Source organism: Numenius arquata, unplaced genomic scaffold, assembly GCF_964106895.1.
Source record: "Numenius arquata unplaced genomic scaffold, bNumArq3.hap1.1 HAP1_SCAFFOLD_1152, whole genome shotgun sequence".
NCBI classification, from domain to species: domain Eukaryota; kingdom Metazoa; phylum Chordata; class Aves; order Charadriiformes; family Scolopacidae; genus Numenius; species Numenius arquata.
The window spans coordinates 3,509-14,727 of NW_027414935.1; the positions used below are offsets into that span (position 1 = coordinate 3,509).

Sequence of the window (11,219 nt, forward strand, 5' to 3'; positions counted from 1 at the left end):
TGCCCCCGTCCAGCCCAGTTTCTCCCAGTTTAGCCCAGTTTGCCCACAGTCTCGGCCCAGTTTAGCCCAGTTCAGGACTCCTGGGTCTCAGTCCAGCCCAGTCTCGGCCCAGTTTAGCCCAGTTCAGGACTCTCAGGTCCCAGTTCAGCCCAGTCTCCCCCCAGTTCCCCTCCCAGTTTGCCCCAGTTTGGCCCCGTTTGCGCAGGTCCTTGGTGCGGTGGGACATCGACGTTCTGGGAGAGGGCAGCTTCCGTGACACCCCGGCCCTGCAGCTGCTGTAAGGTCCCCAAGATGTCCCCAACCTGTCCCCAGCTTGTCCCCAACCTGTCCCCGAGGTTCTCATGGTGTCCCCGTGGTGTCCTCATGGTGTCCCCCATGTCCCCAACCTGTCCCCAACCTGTCCCCAATGTCTCCCTGAGGTTCTCATGGTGTCCCTGTGGTGTCTTCACGGTCCCCAACCTGTCCCCGATGTCCACATGGTGTCCCCAAGGTCCCAAAGGTGTCCCCAAGGTCCCAAACATGTCCCCGAGGTCCCCATGGTGTCCCTGAGGTTCCCATCCCATGCCATCCCTAAGCTGTCCCCAACGTGTCCCCAGGGTCCCCATGGTATCCCCATGTTGTCCTCGAGGTGTCCCCAATGTGTCCCCAGTGTCCCCAACCTGTCCCCAACCTGTCCCCAACCTGTCCCCATGGTGCCCCTGATGTCTCCCTGAGGTTCTCATGGTGTCCCCGTGGTGTCTTCATGGTCCCCAACCTGTCCCCGAGGTCCCCAACCTGTCCCCATGGTGTCCCCAAGGTCCCCAGCCTGTCCCAAACATGTCCCCAAGGTCCACATGTTGTCCCCAACGTGTCCCCAGTGTCCCCAACCTGTCCCCAAGGTGTCCCCAACCTGTCCCCAATGTCCCCAACGTATCCCCAACCTGTCCCCAATGTGTCCCCAATGTGTCCAGGAGATCCCCAACATCCCCAAGGTGTCCCCAAGGTCCTCATGTTGTCCCCAATGTGTTCTCGAGGTTCTCGTTGTGTCCCCAAAGTCCCTATGGTGTCTCCATGGTGTCTCCAACATGTCCCTGAGGTCCCCATTGTGTCCTCAATGTGTCCAGGAGGTCCCCAACCTGTCCCTAACATCCCCAACCTCTCCCCAACGTCCCCATGGTGTCCTCAGGGTGTCTCCAACCAGTCCCCAGTGTGTCCCCATGGTGTCCCCAAGGTCCCCGAAGGGGGTCCAACATGTCCCCGAGGTCCCCAACCTGTCCCCAAACTGTCTCCATGGTGTCCCCAAGGTCCCCATGCCACTCCCAATGTGTCCCTGAGGTCCCCATGGTCCCCACACCATGCCCAGCTTATCCGCAAGGTCCTCACAGTGGCCCCACCATCCCCAAGATGTCCCCAAGGGTGTCCCCAAGGACCTCTTGAAATCCCCAAGGTCCCCAAAGTGTCTCCAAGACGCACTGAGTGTCCCCCAGGGTGACTCCAAGGTGTCCCCAGGGTGCCATAGGGTGTCCTCAGGATGTCCCTAGGTCACCAGGTTTTCCCCAAGGTCCCCAAAGTGTCCCCAAGGTCCCCCGAGAGTCCCCAGGGTGTCCCCAGGGTGTCCCTGGGGGCGACAGTGGGGTGTCCCCAAGGGTGACAGTGGGGTGTCCCCACAGGTTGGTCACTGCCGGGCGCTTGGGGACCATAGGGGATGGGGCCTTCGCCGGGCTGGTGCTACTGGAGTACTTGTGAGTAGGACTGGAAGGGACTGGGAGGGGACTGGGAGGCATTGGCTTGTACTGAGAGGCACTGGGGGGGGGACTGGGAGGGACTAGGAGGGACTGGGAGGTGCTGGGAGGGGACTAGGAGAGACTGGGGAGGGACTGGGAGGCACTGGGAGGGGACTGGGAGGCACTGGGGAGGGACTGAGAGGCACTGGGAGGGGACTGGGTGGGACTGGGGGGGCACTGGGTTGAACTGGGAAGCACTGGGGAGGGACTAGGAGGCATTGGCTTGTACTGGGAGGCACTGGGGAGGGACTGAGAGGCACTGGGAGGGGACTGGGGGGGCACTGGGTTGGACTGGGAAGCACTGGGGAGGGACTGGGAGGTGCTGGGAGGGGACTAGGAGAGACTGGGGAGGGACTGGGAGGTGCTGGGAGGGGACTGGGAGGCACTGGGGAGGGACTGGGAGGCATTGGCTTGTACTGGGAGGCACTGGGAGGGGACTGGGAGGCACTGGGGAGGGACTGAGAGGCACTGGAAGGGGACTGGGGGGGCACTGGGTTGGACTGGGAAGCACTGGGGAGGGACTGGGAGGCACTGGGAGGGGACTGGGAGGCAATGGGGAGGGACTGGGGGGGGGCGCTGGGTTGGACTGGAAGGGGACTGGGAGGCACTGGGGAGGGACTGGGGGGGGCGCTGGGTTGGACTGGAAGGGGACTGGGAGGCACTGGGGAGGGACTGGGGAGCATTGGGTTCTACTGGGAGGCACTGGGTTGGACTGGGAAGCATTGGGAGGGGACTGGGGAGCACTGGGATGTACTGGGAGGCACTGGGTTGGACTGGGAGGCACTGGGGAGGGGACTGGGGGACACTGGGAGGAAACTGGGAGGCACTGGGATGTACTGGGAGGTACTGGTGTCCCCAGGTTCATCGAGGACAACGAGGTGGGGACAATCGCCCCCACAGCCCTGAGGGGGCTCCGGGGGCTGCTCTACCTGTGAGTGACACCGGGGACACCCTGGGGACATCCCTGGCACCCCCTGGGGACACCTTGGGGACATTGGGGACATCCCTGGGGACATCCCTGGGGACCCCATGCAATCCCCTGGGGATACCTTGGGGACACCCTGGGAACACTGGGACACCCTGGGGACACCTTGGGGACACTGGGGACATCTCTGGGGACACCTTGGGGACCCCATGCAATCCCCTGGGGACACCTTGGGGACACTTGGGGACATCTCTGGGGACATTGGGGACACCCTGGGACTCACTGGGGCACACTGGGGACATCCCTGGGGACATTGGGGACGCCTCGGGGACATCCCCGGCACCCCCTGGGGACACCTTGGGGACATTGGGGACATCCCTGGGGACACCTTGGGGACCTCCCTGCAATCCCCTGGGGACACCTTGGGGACACTGGGGACATCTCTGGGGACATCCCTGGGGACACCTTGGGGACTCCCAGGGGATCCCCTGGGGACACACTGGGAACCCCCCTGGACAAACTGGGGACACCCTGGGGACATCGGGGACACCTTGGGGACACACTGGGACTCACTGGGGACACCCTGGGATCCCCTTGGGGACACTGGGGACACCTTGGGGATACTGGGGACTCACTGGGACTCACTGGGGACACCTTGGGGACACTGGGGACACCTTGGGGACCCCCTGGACACACTGGGGACACCTTGGGGACACTGGGGACACACTGGGACTCACTGGGGACACCTTGGGGACATTGGGGACATCCCTGGGGACACCTTGGGGATACTGGGGACTCACTGGGGACACCTTGGGGACACTGGGGACACACTGGGACTCACTGGGGACACCTTGGGGACACCCTGGGGACCCTCTGGGACACCCTGGGGGCACCTTGGGGACCCCGAGGACACCTTGGGGACCCCCTGGACACACTGGGGACATCCCTGGGGACACCTTGGGGACACCCCCGGGATACCCCCTCCACTGTGTCCCCGCGTCCCCCCCCCCGTGTCCCCCCCCGTGTCCCCAATGTCCCCACAGGAGTTTGGCCAACAACCGCCTGGAGACGTTGCCCCGAGGGCTCTTCCAGGGGCTGGAGACGCTGACCCAGCTGTGGGTGACATCGGGGGGGACATTGGGACGTGGGGGGGACATCGGGGACATGGGGGGACATTGGGACGTGGGGGGACATCGGGGGACATGGGGGGGACATTGGGACATGGGGGGACATGGGGACATCGGGGACATGGGGGGACATTGGGACGTGGGGGGACATCGGGGGACATGGGGGGGACATCGGGGACATGGGGGGACATGGGGACATCGGGGGACATGGGGGGGACATTGGGACATGGGGGGACATGGGGACATCGGGGGACATGGGGGGGACATTGGGGATGTGGGGGGGATGTGGGGGCATGGGGGGACATTGGGGGACATGGGGACATGGGGGATGTGGGGGGGACATTGGGGACATGGGGGGGACATGGGGGGGACATAGGAGACATGGGGGGACATTGGGGACATGGGGGATGTGGGGGGGACATTGGGACATGGGGGGATGTGGGGGACATTGGGACACTGGGGGGACATTGGGGGGACATGGGGGGGACATTGGGGACATGGGGACACTGAGGGGACATGGGGGGGGCCATTGGGGGCCATTTGGGACATGGGGGGGACATTGGGGACTTGGAGGGACATGGGGGGGACATGGGAGGACATTGGGGGACACAGGAAGGGCTTGGGGGGGGACATTGAGATCATGGGGAGGACACTGGGGGACATTGGGGACATGGGGGGACGTGGGGGACATTGGGGGACATGGGGGGACATTGGGGGGACATTGGGGACTTGGAGGGGCACGGGGGGACATTGGGGACATGGGGGGGACACTGGGAGGGTATGGGAGGGACACTGGGGGGACATGGGGGGGGACATTGGGACATGGGGGACATTGGGGACATGGGGGGACACTGGGATGTGGGGGGATGGGGGGGACATTGGGGGACACGGGGGGGACATGGGGACATTGGGGGGACATGAAGGGGACATTGGGGACATGGGGGGACATGAGGATGTGGGGGGACATTGGGGACATTGGGGGACATTGGGGGACACTGGGATGTGGGGGGATGGGGGGGACATTGGGGGACACGGGGGGGACACGAGGATGTGGGGGGACATTGGGGGACATGGGGACCTGGGGACACTGGGGGGACATGGGGGGGACATTGGGGACACGGGGGGTCGCGGGTGGGGGGGGGGAGGGGATCCCAGCCTGAGGTGACACTTTGGGGACACCCCCAGGGACCTGCGGGGGAACCCCTTCCAGTGCGACTGTCACCTGCGCTGGCTGGTGGCCTGGTTGGGGACGGCCACCCCCCCCCCCCGCCGAAACGGGGCGCTGCCGGGGCCCCCCCCAGCATCAGGGCACCCCATTGGCTCAGCTCCAACCACGTGACTTCCACTGCCTGGTCTCCGGTACCACCCCCCCCCCCCTCCCCCCCTCCCCCCCCCCGGGGGGTCCCCTATAGCCCCCCCCCGGGGTCCCCTATAGCCCCCCCCGGACCCCTATAGCCCCCCCCCGGGGTCCCCTATAGCCCCCCCAGACACCTGGGTCCGTCCCCCCCCAGACCCCTGGGTCCCCTATAGCCCCCCCTGGACCCCTATAGCCCCCCCCGGACCCCTATAGCCCCCCCCCGGGGTCCTCTATAGCCCCCCCCCGGACCCCTATAGCCCCCCCAGACGCCTGGGTCCCCCCCCCCCCAGACAACGGGGTCCCCTATAGCCCCCCCGGACCCCAGAGTCCCCTATAGCCCCCCCCCCAGATCCCTGGGTCCCCCCCCCAGAAAATGGGGTCCCCTATAGCCCCCCCTATAGCCCCTATAGACCCCCCCCCGGGGTCCCCTGTAGCCCCCCCAGACGCCTGAGTCCCCCCCCCCCCCGACAACGGGGTCCCCTATAGCCCCCCCCCCAATGTCTGGGTCCCCCCCCCCAGATCCCTGGGTCCCCTATAGCCCCCCCAGACGCCTGGGTCCCCTATAGCCCCCCCTCCAGAGTTCTGGGTCCCCCCCCCCGGACAACGGGGTCCCCTATAGCCCCCCCGCAACACCTGGGTCCCCTATAGCATCCCCCCCCCCCCGACCCCAGGGTCCCCCCCAGACAATGGGGTCCCCTATAGCTCCCCCTATAGCCCCTATAGCCCCCCCCCGGGGTCCCCTGTAGCCCCCCCAGACGCCTGAGTCCCCCCCCCCCTCCAGACAACGGGGTCCCCTATAGCCCCCCCGTACCCTGGAGTCCCCTATAGCCCCCCCCCCCGGACAACGGGGTCCCCTATAGCCCCCCCCTAATGTCTGGGTCCCCCCCCCCAGATCCCTGAGTCCCCTATAGCCCCCCCCGGGGTCCCCTATAGCCCCCCCCTGGACCCCTATAGCCCCCCCAGACGCCTGGGTCCCCTATAGCCCCCCCCGGGGTCCCCTATAGCCCCCCCCCCAGAGGTCTGGGTCCCCCCACATCCCGGACCCCTGGGTCTCCTATAGCCCCCCCCCGGACCCCTATAGCCCCCCCAGACACCTGGGTGTCCCCCCCCCAGACAACAGGGTCCCCTATAGCCCCCCCGGACTCCAGAGTCCCCTATAGCCCCCCCCCCAGATCCCTGGGTCCCCTATAGCGCCCCCCGGACCCCTATAGCCCCCCCAGACGCCTGGGTCCCCTATAGCCCCCCCCGGGGTCCCCTATAGCCCCCCCTATAGTCCCTATAGCCCCCCCCCGGGGTCCCCTGTAGCCCCCCCCAGACCCCTGGGTCCCCCCTCCCCGGGACGCCTGGGTCCCCTCCCCTGCCTGGGGGGGGGAGGGGGGTGATGGGATGGGGGCGGGGGCTCAGGGTGGGGGCACCCAGGCATCCGGCAGACCCTGATGGGTGCCCCCCCCCCCCCCCCCCCCCCAAAACTTTTGGGGTGTCGTCGTGTGTCCTCCCCCCCCCCCCCCCCCAGAGCTCCGCCCCTTCCAGTCCCTCCCCTTCTCCTCGCTGGCGGCCGAGCCCTTCGCCCTGGGGGGGCACCCGGGGGTGGTCCTGGCCCAGCCCTTCGGGGGGGCCTGTACCCTCCTGGAGTGGGACCAGTTGGCCGGACGTTTCCGGGCTCCCACCATCATCAACGGTGAGTCCCGACACCCCCTCTCCCCCCCCCCCCCCCAAAAAAAAAAAACCCACCTCGGGAAGGGGGAACCCCAAAAAGACGGGGGGGGGGGGGGCACCAAAAATGGCCTGAGTGGCTTCGAAAAGGGGCGGAGGGACCCCCGAAATGGGCTGAGGAACCTCAAAAATGGGCTGGAGGACACCAAAAATGATCTGGAGGACCTAAAACCCCATGTTTTCACCCCAAAAATGGGGTGAGGAACCCCAAAATGGGCTGAGGGACCTCAAAAATGGGCTGGAGGACCCCAAACCCCATGTTTTCACCCCAAAAATGGGGTGAGGAACCTCAAAAATGGCTGAGGGACCTCAAAAACAGGCTGGAGGACCCAAAACCCCATGTTTTCACCCCAAAAATGGGGTGAGGGACCCCCAAAATGGGCTGAGGGACCTCAAACCCCCAGGTTTTCACCCCAAAAATGGGGTGAGGAACGTAAAAAATGGCTGAGGAACCTCAAAAACAGGCTGGAGGACCCAAAACCCCATGTTTTCACCCCAAAAATGGGGTGAGGGACCCCCAAAATGGGCTGAGGGACCTCAAAAACAGGCTGGAGGACCCAAACCCCCATGTTTTCACCCCAAAAATGGGGTGAGGGACCCCCAAAATGGGCTGAGGAACCTCAAAAATGGGCTGGAGGACCCGAACCCCCATGTTTTCACCCCAAAAATGGGGTGAGGGACCCCAAAATAGGCTGAGGGACCTCAAAAATGGGCTGGAGGACCTAAAACCCCATGGTTTCACCCCAAAAATGGGGTGAGGAACCCCAAAAATGGCTGAGGAACCTCAAAAATGGGCTGGAGGACCCAAAACCCCATGTTTTCACCCCAAAAATGAGGTGAGGAACCCCAAAATGGGCTGAGGGACCTCAAAAATGGGCTGGAGGACCTAAAACCCCATGTTTTCACCCCAAAAATGGGGTGAGGAACCCCCAAAATGGTGTGAAGGGCCCAAATGTCCCCAACGTCCCCAGTGTCCCCAATGTCCCCATGGGGGTCATCACCATCACGTCAAGCCCCATGTCCCCAGTGTCCCCAATGACCCCAATGTCCCCATGGGGTCATCTCTGTCACCCCAACCCCAATGTCCCCAGTGTCCCCAACGTCCCCAGTGTCCCCATGGGGTCATCTCCATCACCCCAACCCCAGTGTCCCCATGGAGTTGTCCCCAATCCCAATGACTCCAATGACCCCGATGTCCCCAATGTCCCCATGGGGTCACCACCATCACCCCAACCCCAATGTCCCCCATGACCCCGATGTCCCCCGATGTCCCCATAGAGTTGTCCCCAACCCCAATGACCCCAATGACCCCAACCCCCCCAATGTCCCCAACGTCCCCAATGTCCCCGTGGGGTCATCTCCATCACCCCAACCCCAATGTCCCCAATGTCCCCCATGACCCCATTGTCCCCTGATGTCCCCATAGAGTTGTCCCCAACCCCAATGACCCCGATGTCCCCAACGTCCCCAACGTCCCCAATGTCCCCATGGGGTCATCTCCATCACCCCAACCCCAGTGTCCCCATGGAGTTGTCCCCAACCCCAATGTCCCCGTAGGGTCATCACCCCAATGACCCCAATGTCCCCAGTGTCCCCCATGGGGTCATCTCCATCACCCCAACCCCAATGTCCCCAATGTCCCCCATGACCCCGATGTCCCCCGATGTCCCCATAGAGTTGTCCCCAACCCCAATGTCCCAATGTCCCCAACATCCCCGTAGGGTCATCACCCCAATGACCCCAATGTCCCCAGTGTCCCCATGGGGTCATCTCCATCACCCCAATGTCCCCGTAGGGTCATCACCCCAATGACCCTGATGTCCCCAATGTCCCCCATGGGGTCATCTCCATCACCCCAACCCCAGTGTCCCCATGGAGTTGTCCCCAACCCCAATGTCCCAATGTCCCCAATGTCCCCCTAGGGTCATCACCCCAATGACCCCGATGTCCCCGATGTCCCCAATGTCCCCGTGGGGTTGTCTCCATCACCCCAACCCCAATGTCCCCCATGACCCCATTGTCCCCCAATGTCCCCATAGAGTCGTCCCCAACCCCGATGTCCCCAATGTCCCCATGGGGTCACCACCATCACCCCAATCCCAGTGTCCCCAGTGTCTCCATGCTCCTCCCCACCCCTAACACCCCTCTCCCCCCGTGTCCTTGTCCCCGCAGGCTCCTCCCCGGTGGCCTGTCACCCTCTCCAGCTTGGTGGCACCTTGGTGGTGGTGGTGGCCCAACTGGGGGGTGGCTCGGCCGTCTGGCGCCGGGTTGGTGGCCCCGGTAGCCCTTTCGTCCGGCTCCAAGCCTTGGGCAACGGTCGCTTACGACGTCCCCACGCGGTGGCCAGCGCCCGCCTTGGTGGCCATTGGTACCTGGGGGTGGCCGATAGCTCCAAGGGGGGGACCAGCACCCTCTTCCGTTGGGGGGGTCGGGGCTTCTACCCCCACCAGGCCCTTCGCCCGTGGCACCGGGACACCCACCTGGAGTTCCTGGAACTTGGGGGGCAACCGGCCTTGGTGGTCTGCAGTGGGACCAGGAGGCCACTGGTCTATCGCTGGAGCGGGGGGTCTTCGCCCCCCACACCGACATCCCCCACGTCCCCGACGTCTACGCGGCCAAGCACTTCCGGCTGCGGGGACACGTCTTCCTCTGTCTCACCCGCTTCCTGGGGGACGCCAAGGTGAGGAGGGGAGGGTGGAGAGGTGGGGCTAGCAGGGTCGTGTGGTTATGGGGGGCCACCAGCATCACATGGTTATGGGGGCCCACCAGGATCATGGGGCTATTGGGGTCTGTCACCGTCATGTAGTTATGGGGGGCCACCAGCATCATGGGTCCATGGGGGTCCATCAGCATCATGTGGTTATGGGGGGCCACCAGCATCATGGGTCCATGGGGGTCCATCACCATCATGTGGTTATGGGGGGCCACCAGGATCATGGGGCTATTGGGGTCTGTCACCGCCATGTGGTTATGGGGGGCCACCAGCATCATGGGTCCATGGGGGTCCATCACCATCATGTGGTTATGGGGGGCCACCAGTGTCACATAGTTATGGGGGGCCACCAGGATCATGGGGCTATTGGGGTCTGTCACCGTCATGTGGTTATGGGGGGCCACCAGCATCATGGGTCCATGGGGGTCCATCACCATCATGTGGTTATGGGGGGCCACCGGCGTCACATAGTTATGGGGGGCCACCAGGATCATGGGGCTATTGGGGTCTGTCACCGTCATGTGGTTATGGGGGCCACCAGCGTCACATAGTTATGGGGGGCCACCAGGATCATGGGGCTATTGGGGTCTGTCACCGTCATGTGGTTATGGGGGCCACCAGCATCATGGGTCCATGGGGTCCATCAGCATCATGTGGTTATGGGGGGCCACCAGCGGTCACATAGTTATGGGGGCCACCAGGATCATGTGTTCATGGGGGCCCATCAAGATCATGGGTTGTTGGGGGTCTATCACCATCATGTGTTCATGGGGTGGCCACCAGCATCATGGGTCCTTGGGGGGGTCACCACCCAACCTAGCCTTTCCCATGGTGGCCACCACTCAATCCAACCCTTCCCATGGTGGCCACCACCCAACCCAACCCTCTCATGACCATCGCAGCCCAACAAAACCTTCTTAAGATGCAACCACCCAACCCAACCTTCCCCATGGTGGCCACCACCAAACCCAACCCCCTCCCATGGTGGCCACCACCCAACCTAACCTTCCCATGGTGGCCACCATCCAACCCGACCATTCCCATGGTAGCCACCACCCAACCCAACCATTCCTATGGTGGCCACCACCCTTCCCATGGTGGCCACCACCCAACCCAATCCTTCCCATGGTGACCACCACCCAACCCAACCTTCTCATGACCATCACAGCCCATCCAAACCTTCTCCAGATGCCACCACCCAACTCAACCCAACCCTTCTTATGGTGGCCACCACCCTTCTAATGGTGGCCACCACCCAACCTTTGCCTTCCCATGATCCTCTCTGTCCAGGTGATGCGGTGGGAGGGTTCCATGTTCCGGGAGGTCCAGCAGGTCCCGGCGCGGGGCTCCTTGGTCTTCCAACCTTTGGCCTTGGCCGGCCACCGCTACGTCATCTTGGGCAACGACTACGCCCCCAGCCGTGTCTACCGTCTGGGAGCCGGTGGCCACCTGGAGCCCATCCAGGAGCTCCTGGCCCCCACCCCCCGGGCCTTCGCCCCCCTGTCCCTTGGCCACCGTCACTTTTTGGTGGCCTCCAGCTTCAAGGGGGCCACCCAGATCTACCGGCACGTCACCGTGGACTTGGGGGCTTGAGGGACATCAAGTGGCACCTGGTGGTGGG

General features: G+C 64.3%; 1 protein-coding gene across 1 annotated transcript; it reads left to right on the forward strand.

The window, feature by feature from the left end:
- Positions 1-205: 205 nt before the first annotated feature.
- On the forward strand, positions 206-11,191 carry LOC141478282 (leucine-rich glioma-inactivated protein 1-like; the record flags this gene model as incomplete). The annotated part of the gene is given in 10 exon segments (XM_074167387.1): positions 206-277; positions 1,650-1,721; positions 2,623-2,694; positions 3,732-3,803; positions 5,001-5,118; positions 5,121-5,174; positions 6,703-6,850; positions 9,058-9,450; positions 9,453-9,565; positions 10,889-11,191. Coding segments are annotated over 10 exon segments (1,417 nt in total), but the record flags the coding sequence as incomplete, so codon positions are not given.
- Positions 11,192-11,219: the final 28 nt, after the last annotated feature.